General features: G+C 36.5%; 1 protein-coding gene across 1 annotated transcript in view; it reads right to left on the bottom strand.

Moving 5' to 3' along the window:
• The window catches only part of LOC106878777 (general transcription factor 3C polypeptide 3-like), a 197,661-nt gene that overhangs the window by 2,412 nt on the left and 174,579 nt on the right, over positions 1-20,670 (bottom strand). The window contains exons 11-12 of the mRNA XM_052970961.1: positions 16,419-16,565; positions 5,971-6,154 (exon numbers count right to left, since the gene is read on the bottom strand). Coding sequence (XP_052826921.1) covers positions 5,971-6,154; positions 16,419-16,565 — 331 coding nt within the window. The remainder of the gene's footprint in view (positions 1-5,970; positions 6,155-16,418; positions 16,566-20,670) is intronic.

Here is a 20,670-nt window from a genome sequence, read left to right as displayed (position 1 = left end):
AAATGAGATGCATTTTTGCCTCCACTGATTCACTTGCAAAGTGTTGAGTAAAATTATTTCCTTGCAGACCTCCTTTGAGTCTTTTTATTATCACTGAGTCACACATAGTCCGCAGTTGGTAACATTGATTTCAAGGCCTTCCCAGATGAGTGACTGGTTGTTCTAAGACATTTATTGATTGTAAATTCTTTCTGCCCAGTTACCTATCGGTATAATGGTCATTTGCAAACTCCAGATGCGACACTTTCATTTCCCTTCACTCCAAACGTCACACGTTGTTATTTCAATTGGGTCATGCCCTTCCAATTGCTATAGATCCGTAATGCATTTTACAGCTGTGCCTGTCACCTGTATGGTGAGGAATCCTACATTGGGGAGTAGTAACGACTATGCTACGATAGCCGACTGATTATCGTGATCATTCAGCTTTTGGTTTCCTGTAGCTTTACTCTGTTTTACAAACCCAGTGAACATACATATATTTCCTATTTCAAAGAAATTCAGACAATACATATTACATACAAGTTAAAAAGATTCCCAACAATTCAAATTCTCTGGTTGACATTAACACACCCACCCCCAATTGGGGCCTTAAGTCCCACATTTTTCAGCTCCAAAAGCCCCATTTTCAGGAGCAAAATCCTTTTTACAGGGTCCATAACACTAGAATTTTTGAATATGCGCATAAATATCAGATATATAAAGATGAGAATGTGTGTCTGTTTGAATCCCAAAAACTCGAGAACTACACAACCAATATCATTCCAAATTAACATGCCTTCCTTAGGGTCAATGTAGTGTCTTAGGCCAAAACAATTTTTAACTTCTTGCATAGTTCAAGCCCACAGCAATATCATATCTCCTCCACTATTTCAGTATTACGTGTCAAAAGTTAAACAATAACATAATTCTACTGTAATGTCAGATACTTTCACTTTAACACTGAAACTATTCCACTATTTCAGTATTACATCTCAAAAGTGGAATAATAACATGTCACTACTGTAATTTCAAATACTTTCACTTTAATACTTTCAATTTCGTACTGAAACTATTAAAGTGAAACTATACTCTTACATATATACAGGCATACTATAAGACCCAAGTGAAAAACATTCCCAACAATTCAACTTCTCTGGTTGACATTAACACACCCACCCCCAATAGGGGCCTTCATTCCCACATTTTAGAGCTCCATGAGCTCCATTTTTCAGGGGCAAAATCATTTTTACAGGTTCCAGAAGACTGAAATTTTGGAATATGCACATAAAGATCAATAGTATGGGATACATGTCTCATGATTAGAATTTTTTTTAGGGTGTGTAAAGAGGGAAAGAACCCTCATGTGCAATTTTCATGAAATTCCAACCATATGTATTCCAGTTCCTTACAGAAAATATAAGAGAAAAGTCTCATCCTTCAATTGCATGTAACACGCGCAATGCCAGGTATCTCTGCTAGTCTATGCTAAAGGTATCTAAATCTTCTTCCTACAGTGATGTGTGTCAGAATTTCTCTAAATCTATTCCTGATTGCTGGATCTTTTAATTTTTAAACCTTCCCTCTCCATGTTGTTTTTCTTGTCACTAGCCACAAACTTATGATGTGTAGTGCATTCTTCATCATTTAGGTATTCACAATAACATTTCTGGTGTTTCCTGATGAAAATGTGATCTATCCAACATGCATATTTGCTAGATTGATAGGTGATGAGGTGATTGGACAGTTTCTTAAAAAGTCTGTTGCCTTATACCGTCCTCATTTTTTGAGTTGACCATAGTCCCCATTAACTCACAGTCAATCAATATTTTTGCAAATATAACTTGCTATGCAACCACCAAGAAATTACACTTCAGAATTTCAGCATTGCATTTTAGCTCCACTCCCCATAAAGGATCACAATTCTAAATGTAGACTGTTCTATGACTAGTATTTTCTAAAGTTCAAGTTGTCTTTTGCATCAAGCAATGGAAGCTTATAATAACTGCCATGTACTCACATTAGTATTCATTCTGAAAGTTTAGTAGGTAACTACAGTTGAATTTCTGCTTCAAAAAGTAGCTGGTCACCAGTAAATGCCATTTTGAAATATCATCATCCAACCCAATCTCCTGCCTGTAACATTGAAACTGCCAGACAGCACATTAAAAGTGCAACAAAGCACCCACATCAATTACTATTCTAGCTGTCACTATGCAGCTGCTTGCTTCTGAGCTGGTTACTCTTCTAATTAATTTTTATAAGGATACATACTCCAGACTCCTTTTACTCTCCTAATTACTGGGCTATTTTTCTTTAAAGAGAAGTATGACCTTTGCAGGCCAACTGAAAGTGTGGATGGGGATATAAATTACAGTGTAGCAATCCTGGGAAGGTTTGCTTGTCAGTACCAAGCCTGTTATTTTTAAATTTATTTTATTAATTGTGATTGTTTAATGTTTGTTTTCCATGCTGGCATGGGTTGGATGGTTTGACAATAGCTGGCCAGTCAAAGAGCTGTTCAGGCTCCAGCTGTCTAATTTGGCATGGTTCATATGGCTGGATGCCCTTCCTAATGCCAACCACTTTACAGTGTGCTGGGTGCTTTTATAGATGCAACAGGAATGGGTGCAATTACATAGCACCGATACAAGTGCATTTTATGCGGCACCAGCCCCCAAGTTCATGCTATATGGCACTGACATGAATGTAATTTCCATAGAACTAGCATGAGTGCATTTTACATGGAACTGGCACCTGCAAGACAGAGACCTCTCAGCTGGGAGAGGGAGTTGGGGTATGGCCATAAAGGACATGTCTGTATGTAAAGATAGCCACAATTTTACTTAGCTTAACGTGCCTTCTCAAGTACAGCAAATCACTAGAAGTCTCGGCCCAAGCATCTGAAGATCTTTTCTCACCACTTTGTCCCATGTCTTCCTGGGTCTACTTCTCCTACAGGTTCCCTCCACAATGAGAAATCAGGACTTCTTTATGCAGTTGTCTTCATCCATATGCATCACATGACCATACCACCGTAGTCTTCTCTATTGCACACAACATCTGATGCTTCTTTTACCCAGTTTTTCTCTTATGTCATTTACACTCTGTCCACACTAACAGAGCATGGTGACTTCATTTCTGTCAAGCCTTCACATGTCCTCTGTAGTCATAGTTCTTGTTTCACTGCCATGTAGCATAGTGTAGGTACGCAGGCATCATACAACCTGCCTTTCACTCTGAAGGAGAGACCCTTTGTTACTGACGAAGGTATTAGCTCTCTGAACTTTACACGGCCCATTCTTATTCTAGCAATTATGCTTTCAGAACTTTCTCCTCCACTGCTAACTTGGACACCTAGGTAACAGAAGTTATCTACTACTTCTAATGACTCCCCCACCCCCTCCGAGCATTTTAGGAAGTCTACTCTCTGCACCTTCTTAGTGTTAATTGTATCTGCATGTTTGCCATGCACAAAATCTATTTTCTCTGCAAATTTTCCTGTGATACTGTTATACCTTTTACATGTCCAAAGTTTGCACTGGGAACACTGTATGGAGTTTCTGGCAACACCCTTCTTACATATTGAGCAGGGGCATTTCTGTGAGATGGATTTGTGATTTGTCTGCTTTCCTACTTACTAGGACTTCAGTTTTTGCTAAATTAACTCTAAGGCCCTTAGATTCAAAACCTAGCTTTCACACCTGAAATTTCCTCTCTAGTTCAAGTAGTGATTCAGCTTTATGAACAAGGTCATCAATGTACAGGAGCTCTCAGGGGTAGCCAGTCTTGGATTCCTCTGTCATGGCCTAGATTTCAAAGAGTGGTAGACAAGGACTACCAACTGAAGATTTTCACAATGGAAGAGCTACAAATAGACAAAGTTTTCATTCCTTTCAGCCATTACACTACACCAGTCTCTACTGTAATAGCGAGTTAAGAAGGTACAAATATACGGAAACAAACTGGAAGAGAAAAAAATTCCCATTTCTCAAGTGTCACATTACACCTTATACAGTCAACACTGCATATTGGAATGTGAAATGCTGCATCAACTAGTCAGTATGTGCCTATCTAAAGCTGTAGATCTGTGGATTGGACCCAGCTACTTATGTATGATATGTCTGGTCAATCAGGGTTGAGATACAGTTACACAAGAAAAGTTTTTTTCTCATCAGGTGAAGCATATTTTAAACTGTTACATGCAGGCCATTAATATTACTGTATGGTTATTTTAGGGTGCAGTTGGTAGAAAGCTAGATTGACAACTTTTCATTGCATATCAATTCTGAGTTCAACTGTTGCTGCAACTGACTTTCCAGTTTTCAAAAAGGGAAACAAATCTCTTGCAGTGACCTACCATCCAATTTCACTCACCTCTAATATCATTAAAGCATTTGAGAGCGTGGTGAGATCCCAAATAACCCACTTCCTCAAAGACAACAATCTGCTGAACCCCAACCAGCATGGTTTCTATAATTGCAGGGACTGCCTGTTGCAGCTTCTGCAACATTTTGATAACATTTTAAAAGCTTTGGGAGAAGGCTCCAACACTGATGTCATATACCTTGATTTCAGCAAGGCATTTGACAGAGTGGACCACAAAATCCTGCTGAAGAAACTATCCAACATTGGAGGCCATGGAAAGCTGCTGCAGTGGATAAAGTATTTTCTGATGAACAGAACCCAACATGTTGTGGTTGAGGGAATTCGATCAAGCTCAGTCAAAGTCAGAAGTAGTGTCCTACAAGGTACTGTGTTGGGCCCACTCCTCTTCATTATCTGCATCAATGACACAGTAGATGCCATCAAACACTGTACAATGAAAATCTTTCCAGATGATTCCAAGATCCTGAAGGCCATAAATGGTATGGAAGATGGAACGTACTTTCAGTTGGATCTGTTTGCTGTTGTCCAATGGGTGGAAAAGAACAATATGTTTCTAAATGAAGATAAGTTTAATTTGATCCACTTTGGAAAAGAGGATACTCTGAAACTATCATATGCCCTTCCCTCGTGTGGCTCCCTAGTATCATCCAACAACAGAGACCTTGGAGTAACTGTTGATAACAATCTAAGCTGGAGTTCTCACATAAACAGCAAAATGTGCTCCTGGATTCTGAGAACTTTCTGGTCTAGAGATGGTCACACCATCACCCTTCTCTACTCTACTTTTGTCTGACCCCCACCTTGAACACTGTTTCCCACTGGTCTCTCCACATGAAGCAAAGCATTATGAATGTGGAAGCACTCCAGGGGTCAATAACAAGAAAAATAGATGGCATGAAAGGCATTGACTACTGGGGTCAACTAAAAAAAACTCAATCTCTACTCTCTCCAACGCTACCATGAGCACTACATCATTTGTGTGATGTGGAAAATATTCCACCAATATTGCACAAATGATGCTGGCATCAATTTTAAAATCCACCCAAGACTCGGCCCCCATGCTATCCGTCCACTGCAAAAATTGAACTCAAGACATATAATAACATTACGACACAACTACTTTACCTCAACTGGTCCAGCTCTCTTTAATATTATGCCAAAATACGTCAAGACGGAAACAGATCCCATAAAATTCAAAAGGCTCTTTGGAAAAATTTCTCTAAATAATTCCAGACCAACCTCCTACACCCGGATATGTCTCCAACAATAATAACTCTTTGCTAGAGTGGGCCATGGTGTCCCATATATGACTGAGGTGTGAATTATGATCGAAAAGACTTCACCAGGTGATGATATTTAGTTAGTCATGGCCTGGGCCTATACTGGCCAAAATCTAAGTTATTATATCATGGTCAATAAGATAAATACAAGTATGAAGTATAGATGAGGAGTATATCTTCTCCATTTCTTCCATTTATCAACCTAACCTTATACCTAAGTTAGAAAATAAATTGTCTAAAGAATTTTAAAGTTCTATATCATTATTACAAATTGAAAGTACAATCTAATACAAAAGTACTTGGAAAACTGCAAAAGACTTACCTGGTATGGTGAGAGCTTCAACTGCATCTCTAGAGTGGCCAAGTTGCTGTTGCAGAGCAGATAATGATATACGAGCACCAGTGTGACTTGGTGCTAACTCAACCACTCTTTGATAAGAATTCACAGCACTCTCAAGTTCACCCAAACAGTTAAGACATTCACCATATTTAAGCCAAACAGCAGCCTAGAAAAAATTAAATTATTTTTACAAACAATGAATAGTTATAGAGTAAATAAGATAATTTAAGTGGTCTTGTGTCAAGTAGGCACAGGAATTTGCCATGTGGTTTTTAAGTTTATTTCATAACCACATGGTTCTGGTTTTATTTTTTCTGCATGGTACATTGGGCAAGTCTTTCTCCATAGCTTCAGCTTCACCCAAGACTTGTGGGAAGTGAGTAAACAGAAATTGCACAGAAACCTATCAGATAGACTGTACCAGTCCCTGGATGGTATACTTCATACACCATTCATCTTTACACCTTCACTTGGCCTATGGGCACTTTTAGTAGAGTCCACCCAACTGCAAGAATTTGGACAAGCCTCCAGTTTAAGAGTAACACATGAGTCAAGGTTTCAATACTTTCTCCCCTACCTATCTCAGAAGCCCTATAAAATGTAGTGGATACTACTCTTCTTCCATTAACTAAGTCATAACAAAATATAAGAAGTAAAAATGAAAATAAATAATTTAATATTTCCTGCTGCTATTAATTTGCTGTCAGCAGTAGGTACACAATGATTATCATTGGCACTACAAAATGCATATAGACGTCAAAATAGCTGCAGTGTAAGACAAGATACCAATCATCAAGTCCTGAAGAATTAAGGCCATCCTACAGCACTTATGTCTCCTCCACAAATCTCTAATGCTGAGTTTTCTTTCATACCAGAAGAAACAGATTTTCGGTCAAAAATGACCAAAATAATCAAGTTATATTTAAATGAAAACTTCAGGGTAAATTTCATTAGTACATTCATGAAAACATGATTTCACTATGTAAACAATTTAGTTACTCTGTCTAGCATTGTTTCACATGATATCTGAGTGTTGCAAACTTTTGGAGATTTTTTTTCCATTTTTTCTCACTTTGATTTCCTAAAATGTTTCACTATTGACAAAAACTAGACAACAGTTTCATTTTGCCAAGCAGCAATTTGAGTTCAAAGTATTTTTGAAAGAAAACATAGTCTAAGCAAAATATATGACAAACATAAAAACCACATGTGTAATTATGAATTGGTTATTTCTATTTCCAAAAGTGAAACAATTCTGACAACAGTTCCAATATTGTAAGAATTTAAAAACTGTTTTCCGTAGTTATTTTTAGAAAGATATTAAACCTAGCCACAGTCTTTCCAAAGAAACAAAACTATCAGAGTATTTTTTCTACTTTTGCCTATGGAGTGATTATTGCAGAAATGAATCATTTTGCAGAATGTCTTTTAGGAAGCGTGCGTGCGTGCGTGAATTTGATTCTACATTTTTTTTCAAATTTACTTCGTTTTTATTTCTTATTTACATGTAATTTTATTTTACCTATAAGATGTGCAACATATTTTGGTTATGTCTCTGTGTATTTATGTATGCATGTGATGTTTATTTCATTTAGTTGAAGGCATGTATTTCATTTCCTAGTTTTCTTCAAAGACAAATCCCAGTATTTCATTTTGCTTTACCTTTATAGTATACCTGTCTTATGTGCATTCAGGTCAACTGATAGATATTCCATAATTTGCACAATTCTTCTATATTGAAATTTTGTTGTATACATTGTTGCCTCTGACGGACTTCAAACTTTCAACAGTAAGCTTGGATCTTTTTTTTCTCTACTAGATTGATTCTGTTTCTAACATAGTTATGTATTATTATATGCATAAATTACAAAAGCTGGTTCTTGCTAGCTTGGGATGACTTCCTTTCGAAGAAACCATGCTGTTTTTTTTTTACTTTCTCTAATTCACTCCCTAGATATCTATAACTTTCAGCTTGCTCCTGTTCTTCCTGTAACCCCCCCCCCTCCACCTACCACCAACTAAACCAAACAGCTCCTGAGAATAATCATTTGCCACAAGGCTTTGTCCTTAGGCAACAGCCCAAAATAAAATAAAATAAAATAAATAAAATAACAACCCTACCATGTTGCCCTTTGGTTTATTTCAGTCTCTCATCTACAACTAAAATTACTGTTAAAAAATCTGATTGATGTGTTTCCTCTTTCTTCTCTGTACCTCTGTCTTGCACCCCCTTTATTTATTTCTTTTCTTTTTTGTTTTTATCTTTCTTCATAGGTGCCAGATGTTGGGAAGTCAGCGACTAAACTGGCAACCCCACAGAGCTTGCTTTTCTTGTTATTTGGTCACCCTGCAGGATTAAATATAAGACATGTCAAAGGGCAGACGAACTCTGAAGAGCCAACAGCCATCTAAATAAGCAACTCCCATTATTAGTTATCCTGCTTATCAAGCTCTTACTTGCTTAAGACAGCAGCAATAAATAACAACTCCACTGTGTGCGGCAATACCCACTTAAGGGAAAAGCTTTGGGAGTAAACCCTGAGGATAAATCAGGAGCTGGAGTCCTTAAGGCAGTTTGATGCTGTAGACAACCTGTTTCTGGCAACTCCAGTGGCTCCACTGGTGCAAAGTCGTATTGGTCCCTGCCGTTCCCTCGGATAACACTGGTGATGGTGAAGAGAGATGTGTCACATGGGTAACTGTTGATCTCCCAAGACAAACTACTTAGGCCTGCACACCATGATGGCAAAACATGGAAAGTAGCAGTCTACCGGTTTTAAGCATGGTTTATTTCAGCTAGGTGCTGTCCTGTCACAGTCCACCTGCTCCACTGGGTGCATGGAGCTTAGGAAAACTAACATCTTGAATCACGGGCTGTAAAAATTGTACCAAGAAAAATGAACAAACAAGCAAGCAAGCAAACAATGCAAAAAACCAGCATTCAGACTCGGATGTTGGAACATAAGGACCATGACAACTGGTCTGTCAGAAAACCTTCAAAAGATCAGTGACACAAGACAGTAGTGATCAACAATGAACTGCTACGACTTTGAGTGGACAGTGCAGCACTCCAGGAAATGAGGCTACCGGATTTGAGGATCCTTCAAGAAAGTGACTACACCTTTCTCTGGTAAGCGAAAGGCATAGATGAAGTCAGAGAGCATAGTGTCGGCTTTGCCATGAAGAACTCTTTGTTGAAGTCAGTAGAACTCAACAGTGATGACTTAGAGTGGATACTTTCACTTTGATTGCACACTTCTGATGGGCCTATTAACATTATCAGTGCTTATGCTCCATTGCTCACAAGACATGTTCTATGATCAGCTCTCTAGGAAAATACAGGCATTCCCAAATGGAAAACAACTGGTGCTACTTGGCAACTTCAATGCTAGAGTGGGAGCTGATCACAACTACTGGCCAGGGTGTCTGGGTTGGTACAGGGTTGCCAACATGAATGAAAATGGGCAATGGCTGCTTGAGCTCTGCATGCTCTATGGACTATGTATCACCAACACCTACTTCCAAGCCAAAGCTCAACACAGGGTCTCCTGGCATCACTCTAGCTTGGGGCACTGGCACTAGCTAGATTTGATCACCACAAGACACAACCACCTGAGGAATGTCCTCCTGACTTGATCTTTTCAGAGCGCTGACTGTGACACAGACCACTCCCTGGTTTGCTGTAATCTCAAACTCCAACCAAAAATGATGCACTGCGCTAAGCCTCCAGGCAAGCAGTGCATCAATACTACCACAACCCAAAAGCTGACAGACGCATTCCTGAAAACACTGGAAGATACCTTCCTTGCAGACCCACCAGAAAGCAATGTTCAGCAGACATGGGACTCTCTCAGGAATGCCATCCATAGAACTGCACTGAGGGCCTTTGGGAGGAGGAGAAAAATGACACATGGCTGGTTTGAGGCAAATGTGAAAGAACTCAGCACCTTCGTGGAGGAGAATTGTGCTGCCCTGCTGAAATACAAACACCAACCCACCAGGGCAATGCTGCAAGCATTGTGATCAGCAAGGAACAGCATGCAGAAGTCAGTGAGATGGTGTGCAAATGACTACTGGTTACAACTAAGTGCAGATATCGAACATTCGTGGAGTGTATGAGGGTATCAAGAAAGCCATCAGCTCAACCCAGAGCAAGATAGCTCCACACAAATCCAGAACAGGGAAAGATATCAAGGGCAAAAGAGAGCAGCTGGAGAGATGGGCGGAACATTATTCTGAACTCTACGCCAAGGAAAACATCTCGGGCAGTGAGCTAGACACAGTAGAGCACCTACCTGTCATGGAGGAGCTGGACACACTGCCAACTGCTAAAGAACTGAGCAGAGCCATTGATGGCTTGCCTACTGGAAAAGCACCAGGTTTGGATGGCATTCTACCAGAGAACATCAGATGTGCAAGGAGAGTTCTACATAGCTACTTGCTGAAGCTACTGTGTCAGTGTTGGGAAGAGGGATCAGTGCTGCAAGACATGAGAGACTGCAACATTGTCACCCTATATAAGAACAAAAAGGGTAAAAAACGACAGCAATAACTACCAAGGCATCTCGCTGCTAAGCATCGTTGGAAGGTCTTTGCCTGCGTGGCTCTAAAACAGGCTACAAAAAATTCATTGAGAGGGTATATCCTGAATTTCAAAACACTCCACTATCGACATGATCATTTCTTTCCAACAGCTACAGGAGAAGTGCCAAGAGCAAAGACAACCACTCTTTATTACTTCATCGGCCTCACACCTTTATCACCTTCAACCTAGTCAGTAGAGACAGCCTGTTCAAAATCCTTGCCAAGATTGGTTGTCCTCCAAGACGCTTCAGGATTGCCCAATCATTTCACGTGGACCTGAAAGGCATTGTTCAATTTGATGGCTCTTTTTTGGAGGCATTGAACATGTGTAGCTGCATGAAGCAGGGCTGTGTGCTTGCCCCACTGTTTGGCACCTTCTTTGCAGTCATGCATTTGGGACATCAACTGATGGTGTTTACTTTCACACCAGATCAAACAGCAAAATCTAGGTACTCGTCATAGAAATGCTGTTCGCAGACAATGCAGCACTGACAGCACATTCTGATGAGCAAATGCAGCACCTCGTGGACAAACTTTCAAAGGCCTGTCAGGAATTCAGTCTGACTATCAGTCTGAAGAAGAAGCAAGTATTGGGTCAAAGTGTCAAAGCACCCTACCACCATCACCATCAACAACTACAAGCTGGAAGTAATCCATCAATTCACCTATCTCAGTTCTACCATCGCTGATGACTTCTCCTTGATTGCTGATTATAAGGTGTGCATCCTTAGTACACTACTTTATGGCAGTGAGATGTGGAGCCTCTACTCCAGACAGGAGCGGTGTTTCAACGTCTTTTCCCTTCATAATTTGAGACACATCTTGGCTTTCAAGTGGATCAACCTCATCACCAACACCAAAGTCCTCAACCAAGCTAAGATATCCAGCATATTCACCCTGCTCCAGCAGTGTTGTTGTGCTGGCTTGGTCATGTACATCGCATGCCAGATGAAAGGATCCCAAAAGACCTCCTGTATGAGGAATTTGCTACCGGCACAAGAGCACAAGGACAACCTCATCTTTGTTTCAAGGACATTTGCAAATGATTGCCTACACTAGAGACAAATACTGCAAAAGGGGATGAAGAGAGCGAAAAAAAAACAGGAACTTGCCACTAAAGAAAAATGCATTCAATGGGAGGAAAAACCAGTAGCACTGGCAGAGAGATTCTTTAAATGCAGCTGCTGTATGAGTGACTGCCACTCCCATGTGGGCCTGTACGGCCACAACAGATGCACCACCATCAGCAGCTGACATGATTTCTTCGGGTGCAGATCCATGGCCTCTCAAGACCAACGGATGCCTTTTATATTATACACTGAATAATAACTCATTTTCTTGAATTCTGTGTAAACAAAATTTAAATACTGTTGCATTTCATTAAATTTACCTGTAATAGATTCACTTTGAGGAAAATTATGAAACAGATTTGGTTAAGAAACTTTTGTTAAATTGTGTTTCAAAAATCACGTTAACATGTTGATAAATAAAAAAAGTCAGAGTTGTTTTATGAAATCAGTCTAAATACATAATTATTTTAGAATTTAATTTAAACACATAAGGAGTGTATTATGGTTAGAAATATAGTAATGAAAGGGCTGTTCAAAGATCTGTACAACAACCTCTCCTACAAACAATGCAACTTCATCAAAACTGGTTTCATTGTTTATTAGTTGAACACATTCAAAATCAAAGCTTACTCGAAGGTACAAGCTTTCAATCAAACTTATGGGAAAAAATGTTTTACATTAATATATAGCAAGATCCAAGAGGTTTACATTTCAAGAGATTACAACTTTGACCAAGAGCTGTATTTTTCATTGTAGTTAAATACAGAGCATGGATTGATATGATTTACAATATTTTTGAATTGAGGGTGCAGAAATATTGTTTTTTTTGAGGGTTAGTAATTCAAATAAAACAAGTAATAAACTAACACTTCAAATACCATAATATTCTGCAATTATTTTGTGCACAAGGTAAGTAAAAGCTACATCAAAATGAGTCATTTACCTTAACTATTGGTTACAGAATTATCATTACCAGGTGTGGTATATTACAGCCATGACACAAGTTCCTTTTCAGGAAAGAATAAAGATTTACTTTCTGAGGAAACTGGTAACACTTAATCAAAAGCAGAGTTTGTGGAATGAGGAATATGCTTAAATGCTGGGAGAAGTAGTACTTAGGAGTTTTGTACTCTTGCTCTTCATTAGACAAAGAAGTTGAGGGCACAGGGAGTGGAAATTGGCAAGAGTATTCTAAAAAGCTGAAATCTGATGAAGGAAGAATAGTGGAAAGGCAAATACAAAGAAATATAATCATGAACGTGCAGACAGCTGTAGTGGTGAATGCATCAACACAAACAAGAATAAACACACAGACACATCTATAGTGACAAACATGCAAAACAACACAAATACTATGATACAGACATAACCATAAACAGGTATACAGGCATATAAACAAATATACAGGCAAAGATACAAAACTTATTGAAGCAGGGATCAGAGGTGAGGAAAACAGTGGGGGGATGAACTTGGGAAGGAGCTTAAAATCAGCAGTTGATACTCATATAGAAGGAAGAGGCAGAGGTTACCAGATTGAAAATGAATTCTTGTACCCTAACTTTCACGTACCCATATCACTATGTTATTAGAATATGCTGCAGATAAAGAAGTATTCAAGGAAGAGGCCAAGTCATTTGAAGTGGCAGGTTATTGAATATAACCAAAACAAACTACCCTTCTCAGGCACTTTGATTATAAAGAATGACATGAACATAGAAACCAACATCCACAACAAATCAACAGACTCTAAACAGTACTTATTATTTGCTTCATGCTACCCAAAATATACCAAAATAAATATTCCATTTTACCTAGCTACAAGAGTCCAAACAATTGTCTCCAATACAGAAATTCAGAATAAAAGAGTTTAGAATTAAAACAGGGACTACTTAAAAGAAAGTACCCATCTACTCTAATAATGAATGGAATAGAACACACCAAAGCAATAGACACTGAAGAATTACAAAAAGCCGAAAATGATGTACCCAAAACTATCTTTAATTACAACACAATACTCAAGAAACACAGAGACATTCAGCATTATCTGAGCATAGCATTACTGAGAACAGACTCAAGACTGGAAAATGTATGTGAATCATATAAAATAATCAAATGCAGAAAACAACCAAAATCCCAAAATAACTATTGGGTCATCTCATAAATAATGCATTTTTAAAAAAAACTTCCATTTTTCAATCTAAAATATAGATTTTTAACCTAAAATATATTCTCCTTCATTTTCTACAATGCTCTTCCATCTATCTGGCAGACTTGCAAGGCCCCTCTTTCAAAATTCACTTGTCTGTGACAAAAAATACTCCACCAGTATTGTTCTGACCTCATCTGCAGAGTCCATATTTTTTCTATCCAAATGATTTTGAAGACTGCGGAATAAATGATAATCAGATGGGGCAATGTCCGGTGAATATGGTAGGTGGGGCATCGTTTCCCATTCAAACTGCCCCAACCTTTGGAATGTCATCCTCGCTGTATGTGGCCAAGCATTATCCTGATGGAAGAACACCTTTCGTCTTGAAACCAAAGATGGTTGTTTTTCTTCTAGCACTGACTTAAGCTGCTCAAGTTGCTCACAGTAGATCTCCTTTGTTATCATTTGGTTTTGGTTTAAAAGTTTAAAGTGGACTAAACTTTTCATATTCCACCAAACAGATAACAACACCTTGCATGGGTGAAGACCTTCTTTAACCTGGGGTGCTGGTTTTTCTCCTTTCCCTACCCACTGTCATCGGCACTTGAAATTTTTATAGAGAACCTATTTCTTATCACCAGTCACTATTCGGTTATAAAAAGATTCATTCATGAGACATGACAGCAAAGAAGAGCACACATTCACTCTTTCTGTGCGACTAGACTCAGAAATTTTGTGAGGAACCCATCAACCCAATTTGATGACTTTTCCAATAGCACACAGGTGTCAATGAATGGTTGAATGACCAAATCCAAGCTTCTCTGCTAGTTCCTCAACAGTTACTATGGGATTTTGTTCCACCAGGGTTTGCAGGATGTTCTCATCAAGGCTTATCTTCTAGGCTGTAGTTTCTGGCTCAGAATTTCTGGAACCACCTTTGACGCTAGCGTATGCTTATTGTCTGATCTCCTGATCCTCATATACTGCATTAATATTCCTCACATTACCCTTGCATTGTTGCTTTTATTGAACTCATAAAGCAAAATATGCCAAATATGTTCCTTTGTCACTTCCATTATAGCTTTGATAAAATAACTGTTAAAATCGAATTGCATTCTTCAAAACTTGCACTATAAATAAGAACAGTGTAAAATTTTATAGCAAGTTGATGCAGATAGTTTATCCTGTCCCCCTCTAACTTTTAGTTCATGCAACTGAAAAAACTACATTATTTATGAGATGACCTAATGCCAATGCAAAACTAGCAACTATGCACTTAACTCCAGTAGTTAAAAAGTATGACTACTCTAATTGTAGAATTTGTGACAATCTTATTGAAGATACAGCATGAATTTAAATTCGGACAGATTTTTATTGTGAGAAACCAATTTATTTGTTCTTTAAAAAATTTAAGACATACCATCAAATGCAATGGATGCAGCAAAGATTACATTTGACAAATAAAATTCACCTTAAGAATGAGATTAAGGATTCATTGACAAAAAGCTTCCAGTAGGGGTTCAAGGCAAAAAGACTTCCAGTAGGAGTTCGAGGAGAAAAGATTTCCAGTAGGGGTTCAAAGAGAAAAGACTTCAGGTAGGGGTTTGAGGAGAAAAGACTTCTGGTAGTGGTTTGAGGAGAAAAGATGTCCAGTAGAAGTTCAAGGAAAGGAGAAAATAAATTCCAGTAGGGGGTTGGGGACAAAAGACTTCCAGTAGGGTTTTGAGGAGAAAAGACTTCTGGTAAGGATTCGAGGTGAAAAGACTTCAGCTAGGGGTTCAAGGAGAAAAGACTTCCAGTAAGAGGTTGGAGATAAAAGACTTCCAATAGGGTTTCAAGGAGATAAGATTGCTGGTAGAGATTCGAGGAGAAAAGACTTCCAGTAGAGGTTCGAAGAGAAAAGACTTCTGGTAGAGGTTTGAGGAAAAACGACCTTTCCTGGTATAGATATTTGGGGTGGGTTGGGCAGGTACACCGCAAATGACCAAACATCATGGCTGCCCTATTCTCTAGATAAAGGCCATGTAAAATATCCAAACAGACAAAGCGAAAGCCACTATTTAACATATAGCATGCAAAAGCAAGGATACAGACATAATATGAGCAAGAGAGAATAAAGTGGGTATCAAAACGAATGAAACACTTTATAGGTATAAAACCAATGGCTATTCTATGACTAGCCAAAACTTTTAACTACCTGAAAAAATATATTACAGCTTTAATGCTTTAGAGTGTGCTTCTTTTTATAAACTACTGACGATATATATATATATATATATATATATATAAATTTAATTAATCCTCATACATTCTTTGAGCATTTCTAATTTAATTTATTTCTTCTATACAACTACTTGTTTGGAATAGTAATGATGAGTACAACCAAATTCAGAGTATGAGGAACATTAGGCGGGATGAAACTAGGAACAATGGAATTTTTGACAAGGTTACAACATGTTTTTGTTGTTTTAAAAGCAAAGAGGGAAATTTTGGAAAGATGGTGGTGGTGGATTGCATGCAGGTTTAGATTGTAAAAAAAAAATAATAAAGTTGCAGAAGACAGTATGCTAAAGCATCTTACTTTATACTTCACATGGTAACTGAACTTATCAAAAGAACTGACTTACCTCATTGTATGTAGTTGAATGAACAAGAACTGAAAACAGAGATTTAGCCTCTGAGTAAAGAGCATTTTCCATATATGCTTCTGCTATATCTAGATACAGGTCTCCAACTTGTTCTATATTTTCTTCATAAAAAGGCTGCATCAAAGGCTAAGAATAAAAAATATATGCATCAACAAACTACTCATTTAAACAATGAATGAAAAAGCAAGGTAATACATGCTATAAGGTGTGTGTGTGTGTGTGTGCGTGTGTGCACAAGTGCATGTGTGCCTGTGTGTGAACACACAGACATATATGCAAATATATGAATTATATATATTTACATATGTGAATATATAATTATATATATACAAATATATGTGAATATATATCTATATATATATATATATATATATATATATATATATATATATATACATACGCATATATGTATACACACACATGCGTTAAAACAAAGACTGGAATATGTAGTACCATTTTCATTCTGTGTTATATGTTTCAGTAAAACATGGGAAATACATTATATAAATCTTAATAATGAAATAAATACAATAAATTCATAATAGATATATACATCCTATGTGTGTATGTGTGTGTCTTTGTCTCTACATTTCTCCTCCATCCCTACTGTTTGACAATTAACGTTGGCATGTTTACATTCCAGTAACTTAGTGGTTCGGGAAAAGAGACCAGTAGAATAGATACTAGGTTAAAAAAAGTCCTGGGGCTGATTTATACAAATAAAAACACTTCAAGGCGATGCTCCAGTATGACCACAGACAAATGACTAAAACAAGTAAAAGATAAGAGATACATGTAGTGAATTTCCAGATATTAGGGGTAACGAATTTCCAGATATTATAGAGATGATGTGCTGTTTTTTATTAATAGTCTATCAAATAGGAAATTGGATTTGTATATGGAAAAATTCCATAGTTTAAAAAAAATATTTGGTTTATTTATTGAAAATAAACACGATTCTGTTAATTATTTAGATGTTAATCTGCACCTTGTTACTGGCCAATATAACCCATATCATAAACCTAACGATATCTGAAATATATTAATATTAACAGTAATCATCCTAAAGCAATAACATGAACTTAAACTGATAATATTTCGAGGCATTTCATATTTATCTTCTAATGAGGAAATTTTTAACAATAAGGCAAAAATATTATAATGTTGCCCTTAGAAAAGCAGGATACATGCATAGGATTGTTTATTGTAATAAAAATGAAGACTATAAAAAATATTATGTTAATGGTAAATCAGTTGATAACAGAATGTGTGGATCTAATAATGGAGATGTGACTAAAGTAATTAAAAGTAGTAAATCTCATAAAAATATAATAAAAATACTAATAAGGCTGATGAGGTAACTAATAAATTAGACATTACTGAATCTAAGGATAACCAATGTATGAAAATAATGAAATATAGTGTAAATGTAGGTTCTAAAATCAATATAAATAATGTAGATAAGCTAAACCTGTATTATGACAATTTAAGACTAAAAACAATACTTCGTATGCCAGTTTAGATACACTTAATGATATTAATTCTATAAATGATAATATTTCGTTTATTATTCCTTATGCAAGGCAAATAGAAACTAATTAAGCGTTTTTACAGATCTATATCTAAGCATTTTAATAAAGAAAAGAAATATAATAAAATAATTAGTAATAAAAGGACCAGAATTGGTTTTTCAGTATCCAAAAATTTGTTTAGAATTATCTCTTCAACTAATAATAAAAAAATTAGACAGTTTTTATAATAATAGAAATAATGATTCTATTACTGATAATTATATCGCTAGAACTTGTGATTGTAGATTTAAGGATAAGTGTTATTTCACTAATTTTTGCATGCACAATAACCTTGTATCATTCAACTACGGTAGTAGTTGAATAATATTCTTCAGGCCATAATTTACTCACACACAACAGCTTCAGAGCCTTGTTGCTAATTCACTTCTTAACCAAATCGAAAACTGTTAACATTCTTGAAGAGGACTGGTCCTTAGTTACATTTTGGCATAAAAAAAATTGAGATTTGATCTAGTAGAAAAAAGTTTACAACAAAATTTGTAGCAACATTATAGGAGAGTAAATAACGCCTCCAATCAAGTTTAGATCTAAATAAGTGTTTTATTTTAAACGCAAAATGTATTTATCTTAGCTTCAATGATAGAAGAAAGCATGAGGAATTTCACAGTTTTGCTCCCATACAACGAAAATTTGTATCAAAAAAGTTATGAGATAAAATATGAAAAAATATAAGGCAAAAAATTGAATTTAAGTATAATTAAATTTTTTATTTTAAAAACAAAACTATATTTTAATTAAGCTTAAATGATAGAGCTCAATTTGAGGAATTTAATGGTATCAATTTCATGCAATGAAGTTTTAAAAGAAAAAGTTATGACTGTTTGTTTCTCAAATTTGAGGGTGATAATATAGTTCTATACTTTTTATAAATATAGTTCTCTAAGGAGACTTTTAAGATATGTCACTGGCATCATTGAGGTAAGGAAAAAATTATCAATGATACTACTAATTTGCAATTAGTTTTTAAAAATATAGAACTGTTATCACCCTCAAAATTTGAGAAACAAACATTCATAACTTTTTCTTTTAAAACTTTTTTTTCATCTCAAATATTATGGGACTGTGTTTATAATTGCATTAATTAATACATCATCATCTTCATCATCGTTTAACGTCCGCTTTCCGATGATGATGATGTATTAATTAATGCAATTATAAACACAGTCCCATAATATCTGAGATGAAAAAAAAGTTCTAAAAGAAAAAGTTATGAATGTTTGTTTCTCAAATTTGAGGGTGATAACATAGTTCTATATTTTTTTATGAATTAGTTCTATAAAGGGACTTCTAATATAATAAATGTGAAAACTAATTTCTGTGTGTCAGTGTGTCACACTTAGACCCCACTCTCTCACTATTCAATGATACTCCAACTATTCCTCATGATGGGGTGAGAGTAATAGTAGGCATAGAAACAGTGAGGGTGGTGGTGAAGACAGACAGAAAGAGAGAGAAAAAAGAGAGGAAAAGAAAGAGAGACAAAGAAATTGAGGGAGTGTTGATGTTTTTATTAAAAGTAGTAGTGTTGATGTTTTTATTAAAAGTAGTAGTGTTGATGATGGTAGTGGGAGTAATAATAAGAGAGAGAGAAAGAGTGGGTATGTGAGAGAAAGAGGGACTGAACACTGAAGTAACATGCTCAATAACATACTGAAAAAACACATTTAGCCTTTTTGTGATGGTAATGGGGTGATAGTAATAATATGAGCTGTAGTTGTGATAGAGGTGGAGATGGTGGTGATGATGGTGGTCAGGGATGATGGTGAGAGTAAGTGATGTAAAAGACAGTGGTCATGGTGGTGGAGAGGAAGGTGGTGAAGTCAAAGGTATTGATGGTGGTGGCATCAGAAGTTTGAATGGTGTGTGTATGGCAGAAGTGGTGGCGATGGTGGAGGTACTGGTGATGGCTGAAAACAATCAAAAGAAAAAGAGAGAGAGAAAGAATGAGGTTAGATAGAAAAAAAATTGTACTGACTCTTAAATGAGGAGACAAAAAAAGTTTATCATGCAGCTTTGCAATAAGTTACCAAGTCAACAAATTATATCATTGTTTTGATGAAAATTGTTCATTGCTCAAAAAATATTGTTCAAGTTTAATAAAATTTAATATGTACTCAATGCATGAAGTGTCATTGTTGGGCCCAAAGCCTAATGAAGAGTCCTCGACAGGAGCTAGCTTAAAACCCACCCGATTCACTGGCAAGATTGAGATCATTTTCAATAAGGTAAAAATCTTAAATTATTGACACATTATTAATTAGCATAACAGTATAGCCTGGAAGAAACATGGATTATATGGAAAAATGCGAGCAAGAGAAATAATATTGTTAAACCTGGATAAGTACAAGTTATTAAACTTGGAAAAGTTCAGGACAAGTTATTACATTTGGTAAAGTACAGAACAAGAAAATTTCTACTTAAAATATTGCAGTTAAGGATAAAATGAATTTGCCTACCATATATGCTATTCTACTTTGCATAAAACTTTAGCTATATTGGTACTTCTGGCTCTCATTTTTAAAGTATTCTAGTGTGTCAATATTTTAACAAAATGATGGCATGTTTTTTAATTATTATAATTACTTTGTAATAATATTGTTAAACCTGGATAAGTACAAGTTATTAAACTTGGAAAAGTT

The sequence above is a fragment of the Octopus bimaculoides genome, chromosome 10 (assembly GCF_001194135.2).
Source record: "Octopus bimaculoides isolate UCB-OBI-ISO-001 chromosome 10, ASM119413v2, whole genome shotgun sequence".
NCBI classification, from domain to species: Eukaryota; Metazoa; Mollusca; class Cephalopoda; order Octopoda; family Octopodidae; genus Octopus; species Octopus bimaculoides.
The sequence above is the reverse complement of the archived record's forward strand: the minus strand, read 5'-3'. Positions and strand labels throughout refer to the sequence as shown.